This window comes from Molothrus aeneus (genome assembly GCF_037042795.1).
Source record: "Molothrus aeneus isolate 106 chromosome Z unlocalized genomic scaffold, BPBGC_Maene_1.0 scaffold_33, whole genome shotgun sequence".
NCBI lineage: Eukaryota > Metazoa > Chordata > Aves > Passeriformes > Icteridae > Molothrus > Molothrus aeneus.
Window position 1 is genome coordinate 2,472,480 of NW_027098761.1, and position 14,301 is coordinate 2,486,780.

The window sequence follows — 14,301 nt, forward strand, 5'->3', positions numbered from 1 at the left end:
AACCAAGAAATTATAATAAAACAAGTGCCACATATGTCACAAATATTCTAAATTCACTGATTTTTTCACAGCTCCCCAAGCCCTGCTGTGATGCTGATGACAAACAGAAGTTCAAGAGGCACTTCTCTCACTTGCACAAATGATTTCAGTATTGGAGAAATTCTCCTGCTACTCGGTAGTTCAGCTGTCGGCTTGACTACACAAAGTACTGACACAAAAATGTATGTGGGCAAGGAAGAAGAATGCTTTCCTTAAGTGCTTCTGTAAGTTGAAACTTTTTTTTTTTAATTACATTTGAACTGATATTTGAAGATGATCCAATCTGTCCAAACATAAAATAGCCAAAAGTAATGGAAAATGTACCCCACTGAAGAAAGAGAAATCCTGTGAGGTTACAGCATACCTACAGTTCCAATCCAAGTTTGTACCAGGATAAATGTAAGACTAGAACTTTTTATTTTTCAGATTTTTTATTTTATTCATTTGGGGGAAAGGGAGAAGATATTTTCTGTGTAAAATCCTCAGCCCTTTGCAATGTCCTATATATTGGGCTGTCAAGAAGAAACACTTTCCAGTCTGCCTGCAAAAGCTTTCCTGAGGGCAGAATAATGGATTTAGTGTGAAAAAGTGGGATCTTCAGATTACAGAATTTAAAGATGCCCAATGTTTTAAGTTTTAATGGTGTTATATATTTGAGTCTGCCCCTATTACCTTGTCAAAGTCAGCATTACAATAATCCACAATGAATCACAATGAAGAATATACATCAGTGATATATCAAAGCCTTTTGGTAACTCTTTGATCAATTTAAGACAATTTAATTAAATCTGGTTCCAGAAAATTTTAGTGTTTTCATGGGCAAAGAAATACCTCAGATGTGCCCAACTCCTTCAGGAGTAACTGCACTTGAAAATAAATCCTTAGATAACTCCCTGAAATAGCTCAACCCCTCAGGCCAGGGCTTGCAGTGTGAGGAGGAGGAAAAAGGAAGTAGAAAATGCCTCATCAGCAGAAATCCCAGACCAAAATTTCTCCTTTTGTTCCCTAGAGAGCCATTACAGTCCTTACTCTCGTTGAGAAGAGGGTTTTCTTTGCAGAAAGAAAAGGATACTGCTTCTTCAATAACCACCATTCAAACACACACAATGGCTCTGAAGTTGCTCTCATGCCTTCCCCCTGAAGTCATGTGTAGTGGTGGGGATGCTGTTTACTCACAGTATGGAACTTTCCTCCCAACATCTATTTGGTAAATGCAATTATCACATCCCCTTGCACTTCCTGTCACTAATGATGAGCGTCAAACAGGCTGCAAAAGCCAGGACTACACTTAAACCTACCAAATTCAAAGCCACACTGGACCGTCTCCTACAGCTCCCTAGCCTGAGTTTTCTCCTAGAAACCTGATTGACAAAATAAGATGAACAAAGGGAGGGCAAGAGCACAGAGCATGGAAAACACTGCTGGACGAAGACCTCAGGGCAGCTCACCAGTCCCACAGGAAGAGGACTGGGATTTGACAGGCATTGCACTTCTCCCACTTCTATCCCTGGCACTGCCCAGACCTCAGGAAGCTTAGTCATTCTGACAATTTATTCCTCATCTGCAGGAAGCTGGCTGTACTTTCATGTACAAAATGCATCTGCCAGGTGTGATTGTACCTTTCCCCACCTTCAACCAGCACACATCCTTCCATGGAATGATGGAATACAGCACTCGCTGGATCAAACCTGGTAAAATAGGGTAGCAAAACAATGGCACAGCTATGCTGAAATATTGGCACAGATGTTTTTGACATTGCCCTGTCCCAGCAGGTGAAGGAGGGAGGAGATGCCCCCCAAAGAGCTTTAGCCACCATAAGTGGAAAAGGAAGAATGGGATAATTTTCCTCCTGTCATCCCAGACGCTGCCTCTCCTCCTTTCTCTCATGCTTGCCTGACATCCTTGAGATCACTTCAGTGATCAGTCCTGGCCAGCAACAAACTCTCACACAGGCTGCTGTGCACCACTGGCATTTGTTGGGATAGACCCAGGGCATATCAAAAGCATCTCTGGGTCCATCCCTGACTCCAAAGGGCTCTGGAACCTGTGGAGTGGGGGATCTTTGCACTACTATGTCACCTCTGTCTAATGCAAACCAAGGCTGGGAGACAGCCTCCTGAAGGCTTCTTTTAGGATGCTGTCTGCAAAGGAGGGTAGGGAAAAGGAGAACCTCAGTCTCCTGCACATCCTAGTTAATTGTTTACATGTTTAACAAAATGTACTGCACCAAATCTTCACAGACGTTTGGTGACAAATGTCAGACTGTAATGACACCTCTTATAATATAATAAAGAATCATCCAGAAAGCTGCCTGCATTATTTGGGAGAGGGACTCAGATTTGATAAGTGGATCAAAATTAGTTTAATGATTCCCTATTTAGCTTTTAAATCTACTCATAATGTGACATTGTATTTCCAATTAGGGAATGAAAATGTTGATTAAACATTTCTGTCATTTCAGATTAGACATCACATGTTATCTCCTTATTATTAAAACTTTCATATTTTGAATATAAAAAGGAATTTGTAGAGTCAGGCACAGGGCTTAAGTTTTTATAATGAGCTATTCCTCTTCAGGTCAGGTTCCATAATAACTAACTGCTATAAGTTAGTTCAGTGGGAGGAAAATGAAATGGGAAAAAAATGGAAATTACAATAGCGGCTGAAACTGTGTCATATTTGTACAGACTGAAGCATGATGGTATTTAAAGAGCCCAAACTCCTTGTGACACCTCATTTCTACCTCTGCCACTACAATTTCATGAAGGCACACTGCAGAGCAGGCAGTTAGCAAATAGCTACTGGTAGGGCATCTGACATGACATTCAAGGCCCAGCATTATTTTCTTAAGAGCAAATGCCTCAAAACTTTTAATCAGAGGATGAGATTACAGTGGAGGAGACAGCACATTCTGGGGAAAAGGCCTATGATAATTTTTTACTATCTCTTTTCCTATTATGTTCAGCTAGCATGGCTGCTGCTGGATTGTTCTCCCACAGAAAAACATTGTCAGGAAAGCAGGCAACATTATTTTTAGCTGTCCTGCTTTTCACAGCAACAGCAAGGTGTCACACTGCTAATCAATTCTCAGGGTTGCTTCAAAGCAACAAAAATGGGGTCTGTCCTAACCCAGGTAATCTAGCACAGGGCTTGGTGTCTGGGGCAGCTCCTCTGAAAAAAAAAATAAAGCACGTTAGTCTCAAAAGCACAGCAGTGGGAAAAGAACACCTCCAGTGTGCCTTAAGATTTACAGGGACTTTTCAGATGGAATGACTACTATCAATCATCTCTGCACTCCCAGCAGGAAATTAGATTTCCTGTTGTTTAATGCTACAGTGCTTGACACAAGTCTATGAATTTGTAGTCCCAGTAGTGCTACATTAAAAATCTGTACTGTGGACAAAGAGGGGAAGAATGTAGCAGAGAGAACATAGCTTCGGACACTACCTCTCTGGTTTTGACTGATTTTTAATTTAATGTTGTGTTTTAATCAGCAAATCAACTATGTGAAAGGACAAGCAATGCACATTATGGAGCAAAAAATCCTCACAACAATCTTATCTACAGGAGGAACAATTTATGTCACTGTCACAAGTTGCCAACCAGGCCCATCATTCAATTCTTTAGAGGACTAAAAATCTTCAGAGCTGCTTGTTTAAGCAATAAATTTGAGACATCCCATTCCTGATTGTTTTTATAGGGTATTTTTCTGACCTCATTTCTGCTTTTCACTCATCTTTACCCTTTCTTTCTCTAGCTATTAGAATAAAGCAGTGACCCATTGTCTCCATCAGAACAACAATTAATCCTTTGACAGTTCTGGGAACTTCTCTTATGGAAGGGCTCAAGTTGCCTTAGAACTTGGGCCAAAGAGTGAGCATTCCATCCCAGCTACATCAGACAAGTGGCCCTGGTTATTTACAGGCAGTTATCTCCTTTTTACCATCTAAATCTGATGGAAGCTTTCATCCTCTCTGGAAACACAGAGTCACTACCCTTGCCAGGAAAACTGTCTCAGCCTTATAAGCACCAGCTGATCAATCACGGATTTGAATAGTGAATGTTGGCCAGTCTATCAGTGTTAGGCTATGTAAAATAAGAACCACAAACTACTATCTGTATGGATTAAAATAATAAAATAATAAATTAATAAGTAAAAACCCCACCACATCAACTGCCTTTAACAAAGACATGGAGCATGAACTGCAGATTCACTGCTAGACAATTCTCAGCCCTTGTGCTAGCCAAGCTTCTTCATCACACTTAAAGGTCAGGCATGCCTCATCTACATTTTATGTTCCACCTGAACTGAAATCAGAGCTGAGTTTTGCTTCCCAAGCCCATGAACCATCAGACTGTAAATCAGAAATTTCCTTGAATGAGTTTTAGTCCCTGTGCAGCACCAAGATGGAGAGAGGTCTGAGGAGGATGGGCAATCACCTGCAGCTACTGCCCACCACAGGACTAGCCAGAAAATAACCAGACAGAGAAGTCTTGGATACACCCTGTCTCTGCCTGTTCTTGCTTGCTGAGATCTGGATAACTCATGCAGGACTTTTTCAGGGGGATCTGATGGCACTAAGTATGAACATGGATATCTATGTCATCAACTAAGACAGCATCCTTGCTACAAATAAAATTGCTAACAAATTACTTAATTCCTGCAGGGAACAGCTGCCTTCCATGCTGGCCTGGCAGCTGAATGCTGCACTCACCTCTACAAAGATGAAGCAGGGGATGATGGAATAACTTCTCTGGGTATTGTTTCCTAAAGCCATTTCTCATCACACTTCTTGGGGAGGCACTGTTCAAAACTTTATATCCTGAAAAAGAAAAGACAGAGGTATTTCAGTATATTTCACATTTTTGCAAACTCCAAAATTAGGTTCATAAGACAGAACACTGACCTGATAGACCAAGGACACAATCTAGTGTCAAGAACTTCAAGGTCTATCTGTATACAAAACACCCTGAGAAAGCTCTCCCTTTACAACACAAAAGAAGAGACAGACAAGAGATCTGTCAAGAGGACAGACAAGAGGTTACAAGATACATCATATACAGAGCAAAGGTTATAAGGAATACAATTGTTTTCCTTAAATACAATCTACTACCAAGCAAAAGATTCTTCTTCTGAATTGTAAAATCACATTTTCAGCCCACTGACTTGCCTACAGTGTATTTCAAACCAGGAGATTTTGGTAATTGACAGATATGCTTACAGTACACTGACTGTACACATGATCAGAATGTTTATCTGTATAAATCTGCTCAAGATGACAGCATGTGATATGCACAAAACTCTCTACCCATAACAAGCAAATGCAATGAAGACCTGGGCCTTTTCTGCAGAGCTTTTCTGTCCTGATATGAATTCATACATTAACACACCAAACTCTACCCACTTAGCATTACTTCGGGCTACTGGCTATCCTAATTAACATAACCCTTTAACACTGTGCTAAGACACTATTTTTGCATAAAAAGTAGAAGAAGCAGAGAAAAGAAGACTAACACAAATTTTACAGACAGCGTCTGTCTTTATCTGCATTCATGAGGCAGCACATCAAGAAGCTAAGTCTGGTTTAAATGCCTTTACAGGGAGATACAGAGTAGGAGGGAAGCTGGAAAAGCCCAGAGCTGCGAGGTGCAGGATTGCACAAAGCATGAGACACAGGAGAGAATCAAAATCCTCTGCTATTGATTTTAACCCAAGCACAATAAGCAGGATCACAGATTCAGATGGGTCCAGCCTCACTTCCAACACTCACAAAGAAATTCTGCCCTGATGCCAAGCTCCTCCATGTGTCAGGGCCAGGCAGGAGGAGGGAGATGGAAACTGATGTATTTTGCAGAGGGTGCTTTGCACAGCATCTTCCCGTGACTTTTTGACCTCAATGGCACCTGAGTGGCAATTCAGGCCTTAGCACATGGAGCCTGTGAGGTTCACAAGGAGGTCAGTGCTTCCTCACCATCTCTCAGCAGGGCTACGGGGAGAAGTACCACGGTCAGCACAAGTGAGTTCACCTGAGGTCAGGATGGAGGAGCTGGATCAGCTGCCAGTGCTTGCCACCTGCACCATGATGCACACTCTTGTCTCGCCACCTATGAACTGCTTATCGTGTTCCTTATCTCAGCTCCTCACAGTTTGACCCACAGATGTATAATACACATTGTATATGGTGGATTTAGGCACAGCAGAGCTACTGTGACTCCAGTGAGGCCACATTCTGTGTCAAGAAGAGCTTCTCAACTGCTAAGCATTGAGAAATACAGTTTCAGGGCAAACAAAATAGTCAGGAATGTCACCTGTGATGTACCTCAGATGCTCCCATCTTACACTGTATCCCACTCTAAAATACAAATATTCTCAAAACATCTCATTTTCCAAACAGACTTCAACTTTACTCATTAAATAAAATGGGGTTTATCTCAGAGGTTAGTGTCATTGCTTTAAAAAAGACAAGGTAATCCAACCCCATTTGGACCGTGGGAAAAAAAAAATCATAAATCAGCAATTAATTTTTTAGTACCCCCAGCTCTTGTGCCCTGTGGCTTGGCAAACATGGAACCTGGTGGAATAGCAGTTTAAAGAGTCAGAGCAGCCTACAGAGCATTATTCAGTGAAACTTTTCTAAGGTTAGACTAAGGTTAACCAGACTAAGGTTAGAAATAACCAAGATTTTCCATACCACTATACTGTAGCCCCAAGCTATGCCTTCAGTTGCAACTGATGTGTGTTCCAAACCAAAACAGAGGTTGCAAGGCAATCCAAGAATTTAATTACCTTGCCCAACAAGTGACTGAAAGCAACTGAACAAACTGGCAAAGAAACTGAGGGTTCATAGTCATATAAAATTGCCTGATTTGACACTAGGGGACCCCTGATTTCACAGATGTTTATCACCTTGCCCGTTCCTTTAAGTTTATTGTGCACCACTGGTTTAGAAAACTGCACTGGCTATGGGAAAGCATTTTACATGCCAGCTTCTCTCCTATGTGATGACACATTTGTGTCAGGCTGAAGTAGGAAGAGGCCAAATTGTTGCATGATCAGCTAATTCCCAGATTGTGGGAAAACTCTCAGCTACCAGTGCTTGGTCTTTTCATCGGGTTACTTGACAAAAGAGTAAAGGGAAGCAAAGGTACAGTCCTGGTGGGAGCATCATCTTTTGTCTCTCTTCAGCTGGCAATGAGTCCTCTAGAGATACTGACAGCAAAACACAAATTACAGCAAACCCCAGATGCTTCAGCCTGCAGAGCAGCCAGAGAGAACTCAGTTTTGCTCAAAGGACCATAATAAGATGTAAAAGAACTTTTGGTAAAAATCTTGTTTTCTAACCCAGGCAGACCTCTTCACATTGAACAAACTTTTGGAGTCCAAAGTCTCTGACCAAAGCAATGGCAAATAAAAGCTATAATATCAGCATCAGCCTTCTCCATGTATTATTTCTGTTTTTATCAACTTGACTGAATTCCTAAGGAATTCATGCGAGCGAGACTGTAATAGTCTTTTCGGATCCCAGTAGCTGTGACCTCTTCAGGCCTGGTATGTTATCACAGCATGAGAGTAGAACTGGTCAAACCTATTCTAACTAATTAGAATTCACTGTAGAGAGAATATTAATAATCTGAAGCTTTGGTATTATGAGATGCTTCCCCTCTTAAAACAATATATGTAATTGTATAATGCAATATTTGTGAATTAATTAAAATTAGTTCTCATCTTGCTCAATTTACCTCACCTGTACATTTTCAGAAAGCCCCACATCACAGCACAGGAGGTTATTGCCTGGCATCTCCTGGGAGAGCAAGTGGAGGCAGAGAATATAAATAAGTTAATTGAAAACTGAATGAAAAGGACAGCAAAGAAAAAGGGAATTCAAGCTGAAGAGATTTTCTTGCCGCAAGGGTCTGTCCAGGGGAATGGCTTTCAGAATGCCCCATTCAGGTATATTCTAAAGCCCTTTATGTGAGCATGTGGCAGACAGCAAGAAGGACATATCTAGGACAAACTAGCATTCACGAGCCTTTATAGTGTAAGTTCCTGCAGCAATCACAGCACATTCAACTGTTGTTCTGTGTGATCAGTCAGCAAACAAGTTAATTTGTGGTCTATTCCTCTGGAGACCCTATGGTCAAACCTATGTTTTTTAAGTCATGTCCTGCATTGGTAGGAAGAGAAGATGAACAATGTATTTCACATATTGCCACAGTGGATGCCTGGGCTTCTGTGGAAAATACTCAAACCAGCAATCGAGACATGCTGACAGGCCTGTTCATCACAGCTTTTAACTACATTTCAGTTAAGCAGAATCAGTGCTTATTTGCTTTGCCGTAGGTCAGAGACCACCAGCCTGAAATCCAGGAGCTGCTACACAAACCACAGCAGCAGCAAAGCTACTGGCACACATGGGATACACCCTCAGAGGAGAATCCCAAATCTTCCCTGACCGGAAAGAGGTGAGGAGGGTAACCACTGGTCATTTGGTATCAGGATGTGATGCAAACACAAAAAAAAATGGATTTGTCTCTTAGTTTCATGATCGTTTCAGCAGCAGCTAATATGCTTCCAAAACAAGGTGTAAATATTATATTAGAAGGAACACCAACTATTTCTGTAACAATGTAAAAGATACTTGAAACATCAGTATTTCCTTATGCAAATTACTTGAACATTACATTAGCAATTTGCAGACCTCTGTTGGCAATTGGCTTCAAATTAAAAAGATCTTTACTCTCATTAAAATATTAATTCTGTTTACAAGTAAAAAACTATCATCAAAACCTCTCCACCATTCCAGCAACAATCATTTTGCCCAACTGAAACACAAATTGCTTATGTCAAACCCCCGTTCAGTTAAGGAAACAAATTAAAACTAATACTTCTGCTAACAATGATTATCTAAGCTTTATGGAAGAACTGTATCTTTATAATCACTATATATTATACTATCTCTTACAGATCTCACTGTAAAGGGGGGTCCTCTATTTCCTGTGGGGGGAAACAGTTGAAGCAATTTGCCAAACATCACAGAATGACTCAATGTACAGGCTGAAGAAAGACACATTCTTCTCAGACTCCTGTCAGGTGCTCTGTCCACTTGACAACACAATCTCTGCACTTCAAATGTGCATGCTAATTCCTGCATAAGAAATTGCACATTTTAGGAATACAGGTTTCCCTGACTGCTTGCTGCTGGAGCCAGCAGAACACTGACTGCAACCTTACAAAATGAGGGCTGATCAAACACTGCCCTGAGATGTGACAGCCTCACGTTCTCTCTTTGTAACTTCACCTGCCATGTCCAAAGGCTCCACATTGTCCCCATGCAACCTCTCCATGAGCATGCCTGCAGTTCTGAACAGGGTTGAAACAGAAAAATAGAGGGTTAAAATTCCTTCCCCAGAGCTCTCTTCCATGTAAATCGAACTGATGCACAAAAAAGGGCTGAAGGAATAAAACGTAAGATTTTACTGCAAAAGGCAGTCAGTAAATTCCAAGTACAGACGTTACTGTTTTCAAAGTAATTGAAACCACAGTGGTGGCATGAATCACTTCAAAAGCCAAACCACGTGACTAAAAGCACAAATGGCTTTGTGGCATAACATCTGCTTGCCAGCCTTGCACCCAAAGACAAAGCAGACCGCTTGCCTGAAAACAGCAAAACTAAGAAAATAACAATGGTTGCAACAATTACAAGGTACCAGACAACTGGCACTCTGTTACCTCAGTGACCCACAACACACTAATTTTTACCTGTCAAGGAGAAAGTGATCCTTTGGATTATGTTGCCCTTGAGGAAGTGTGCCCTACACACAATGGGGCTTGGGAAAAAGGGAAGACACATATCAACAAAGAACCCTTTACCCATTCTCTGTGAACTGAGAGGCACAGAGCCACCAACACCATGGCCACTAAACCAGTAACACGGTGTGAGACTGGAGAAAATGTCTGTCCAAACCTGACTGTCTGAGTCATGCTTGATCTTTAGCTGTTAAATGTGAAGTTGTCTAGTGACAATAAACAAATAAACAAATGTTGTGTTCTAAGCTTCAGGCCTTGGCTGATGGCTATCTCCAAGGGCACTCCTGTGAGAGCAGCACAATGTCCCACTTTGCCAGAACACTGAAAAGAGGAACTGAACTGGTAAAGCAGAAGCTCAGTTTAATGAATCTAGATCTCACCCCAGAATACAATTTATTATAAACTCTCCTGGTTTCTGCCAGGAGAACAATACCATTCAATAGCTATACCATTCAAATAAATTGCCCTGTCAGTGAAAGTGCTCCTTACAGGTGTCTCCACAGACTCCTGGCCAAAAAACTAATTACATATCACTAATAGCAGCCAAAAAAAAGGAATAAAAACAATACGCAAAATAAATCCGCACATGTTCACCACTACATAAAAAATATTTTGCAGCATTTAAGGCAGAAAATTTTTTCTTTCTCTGATGAGAATTCTGACCCTAATCTGCTAGCAGAAGTCACATCTTCACATTCAGCACTTGACACAGAACACTGATACTTAAGTAATAAAGTTCACAGCATATCTGAAATGATATCTCTTAGTAGATAGCCCATCTGGTTATGAAAAAAGCTACATTAATAACTGTCTTGATTGTAAATTCATTCTTTTAAAAACGTGTTGCTGAATCCCTGGTGTTTGATACCTGGAAGAAAGTGATACCTCAGATTTCAAGGGTTGTTAAGGTTGTTTTCCCTTGCTAACAGCTTCATGTAGAAAATATCCCATGACTGAGTGATAAGCAACAGTACAAAGTCCATGGATAGGCAGACTGATAAGGGTTCTGCACCACTTATATCTTCAAGAGAGTTCAAGTGTTATGTTAGCACAGCAGAGGCCCTCTAACAACGTCTCACTGTGGGGAGGAAGGTGAAATTTCTGTGCCACAGCTTCTGTCAACAGAATTTTCATTTATACCACTTGGCCAGAATTTTATAGATGTCAAAGAGAACCCAGACATATCTGTGTGAATAGCAGGTATGTGCATGCCAATATCCAGAAAGCCAAACAAAATGGCCACAAGCCCAGTTCTGAACCCATTCAAACCCATGAACCTCTCATTGTCCAGCAGGTCTGGAACCATCATCATGGTTGGTCTGCTCCATTTGGAGAGACACTGAATTCCTTCTGAAAATTTTCACCGTATCACTTTGTGTTGTTTTGAATGAAACCCACTGAAATGTGGTGTCACATCAGCAAAACCGTATGAATAAAAGGTTTTACCTACTATAGCTGACAATGCTCCTCTCTTTTTTGCAAAAGGATTAGTGGTACGTGATAAATGAAGAAGGAATCTAACTAATTTCATTAGGGAATTCTTTAAAAAAATAATAAGCAGTCTCCAGAAAAAAAAACAAAAACAAACCCACTAAATTTATCCATGCAATTACGAGACTGTCCTGCTCCTACTGTCCTTTAAGTAAAAAACCCCCTAACTGCTCTAGGTCTCATTTCAGCCTTTCAAACTTTAAAGTGAATCTAAATGAAACACTAGTGGGAAGAAGAAAGAGTATTTCTGGCCTCCACCCATCCCACCTGAAGGCACGTCACCTTGGTTTAGACCAATCACCTTGTGATCTTTTCTGAACAAACACAAAAGGCGTGTTTCAGGTTGTTTCTTTTACTTCTGACTGGTTAAAACTCCATCTACCTCTAAGAGTATTTATAGCAATAAAATAGCAGGTGTGGTCAGAATTAATGTAACTCTTCCTGTACATATAGGATTCTGAATAACAGAGATTAGTTACATGATCAGTGTAATGAAAATGTAGCAGGATATTGTTCCAAAAGTAACAGAGCTGAGATCCAGAAGTGCAACTCATTGACTTAATTAGTCATGGGCTTGAGATATAGGTACTCTGTTTATGTTAAATCACCATCTGTAAACTATTCCACGAGAGTTCTACATGGAGTGTCTCCTTTGTATAACTCACCAAAAAAAAAAAATCAACACCATTTTTGATTTGCACCTATAGGCTTGCAAGGTTCTGGCTGGAAACTGAAGATCCCCAAGGTATTTGGGATACTATCATAAAGGGCTTGTGACCAAATTTTACCCTCTGAAACCAATTCAATTATATTTGGTGAGTCCCCATGCAAAGCACCAACAGGCATTGAGGAACCTGAACAATTCCAACAGGAGGAAACCAGCAGCCAGCACCTCAGGCTCTAAACTGGTGAAAAAGGAAGGAGACCATTATTGAAGAAAAAGAAGAAAGCAAAAGAAAACTTCAAGAATACAGCAGGTAACAATGGAATGGTGCAGATGAGAGGAAAAGTGGATGAACTACAGGAAAACTCCTATGGGATGGAGGGTAGGAGAGGAAAACAGACCACAGCTTTTCCCCGTGATGTAAAAACACAAGACTGCAAATTTTGTCTATTACTACAATAGACTGGAAAACACTCTACCCTTACCCTCCCAAAACCAGCAGGCTTTTGCCGAAGATAATTTAATGTTATTTTAAAATTATTAAAGTCCTGTATTATAAGAAAAAAATATTCAAAGGCATTTTCTTCATTCAGAAAATTTTTACTTTACTCCAGAAAACTAGTTTTGTTTTTTTCTTTACAAAACCTCCTTAGCCAACTGTTTGACTGAAACCTATTGAGCTATTAAAAAAATCAATTGGCTGCTTATGTGTTAGCAAGAATGAGAAATATTTTTATTTATAATGGAGCTTCACAGCTCTGCAGAGAACTGATTTTGGGAATCCCAACCCAATATTAAAAGTATATTTCAAAAATATGTGCTGCATGGTGCTCTTGTATGCCACATCTGCTGAGCCTAAGCCCAAGCAAGCTGCTGATCCACACATTTAAGTGCAAGAATGAACCTTCTGCAAAGTGCCAGCTACTCTCAGACCTCAGATGGACATTTCTGAGTAAATTTCCAAACCCCTTTCCTCCCACTGCCCTACTATGACAGCTTAGGAAGCCAACACTTTGGAGGGCATTTACACAGGTCATAGTATAAAGATCAACAGGCAGAAATAGAGATGAGCATGGGAAAGAACAGAGCAATGCTAGACAGGGTAAGGGGATGAAAATCAGGTGATTAACATGGTTCTATTTATTTCTGATTTTTTTTTTTCCAGGGGATGAATTCTGCATTGGAAATTTCCTCTCAAAATCATGGTGAGCTGGTTTAAAAACTAGTCATGTAACAGGCACAAGCCAGTGGACTCCAGATAGAAAGAAAAAACCCATTAATTTTGTCCCCTCAGGGCTCAGCAAACTGTGTGAGTATTGATTGCAAGCTGTAATATTATGAAAGTAAACAAACTACTGCCTCTCCACAGTGTAGCCTTTGGCGATGAGGTCCAGGGGCAGGGCCTCTTGCTCCTCTTATATTCTGGAATTCACATTGGCAGTGGAGCTGTCAGGGACACATAAGGACTGCACAGACTCCTGCAAACCCAGCAGCAAGCTCAATCTCATGTGGATCTTTTGTTGGTTCACTTGGTTTATAAACCTTCACCTTCATCCCTTGCCAAGACAGACAAAGGATTTCTAGCATACCTGCTCTTTTCCCTCATACAAAACACCTTGGTAGAAGCTTTCCTTAATAGAAATGAAAAACAATTTTTTTTGCTTTCCTCTTTTCTTTATCTGTGCCCATTATGCAGCCAAGGGAAGTATAACCCCCATCAAATATAATCCCCATATCCCAAATTTGCCCACTCTAAGGACAGTACTGAGCACAGCTCATGCAGTTTATGTGGGCCTCATAAACACTCCCTGGATGGGAAAGTCAAGAATTTAGGAGTCTATTGTTAGACTACTACATTTTTAAGGAAAATAACTTCTTATTAGTCCAAATCTATTTATTACTATAAAAAATGCAGCCAACTATAACAAAAACATTTCTGAATTTACAAACCTTGTAATACCTCTCCCTTCTCTGTACTGTTATGCTATCCACAGACTCGTCTGTGATTCCTGCTTAGTCTGGAGTAGGAGAGAGGGTTATGGCACAGGTTTTTTCCAAGAGAAAGGCACCAGGGCTGATGGTGAGAGCTTGTTCCTCTTTAGTCCACTCAACACCTCCTTGGTGGGTGGGGTGGCTGCTGGTAGCTTGATTGGCTCTGATACCACCCTGTGTTCATAGATTTCAGGCCTCTGCCTATTGTCCCATGTCTGCTCTTTTCCATGCTGCCATTCAGACAGTTCATTTTTAAAAGAATAGAGACTTGTTCGTTCTACCCATTAGGCAGAAAAACTGATGAAGA

General features: G+C 40.7%; 1 protein-coding gene across 3 annotated transcripts in view; it reads right to left on the reverse strand.

Annotated features, from left to right (window-relative positions):
• Positions 1-14,301, reverse strand: part of PLPPR1 (phospholipid phosphatase related 1) — a 121,190-nt gene that overhangs the window by 57,106 nt on the left and 49,783 nt on the right. For all 3 annotated transcript variants that reach the window (XM_066569890.1, XM_066569889.1, XM_066569891.1), the window contains one exon: positions 4,755-4,862. In XM_066569890.1, coding sequence (XP_066425987.1) covers positions 4,755-4,817 — 63 coding nt within the window. In that variant the 5' untranslated portion in view covers positions 4,818-4,862. The remainder of the gene's footprint in view (positions 1-4,754; positions 4,863-14,301) is intronic.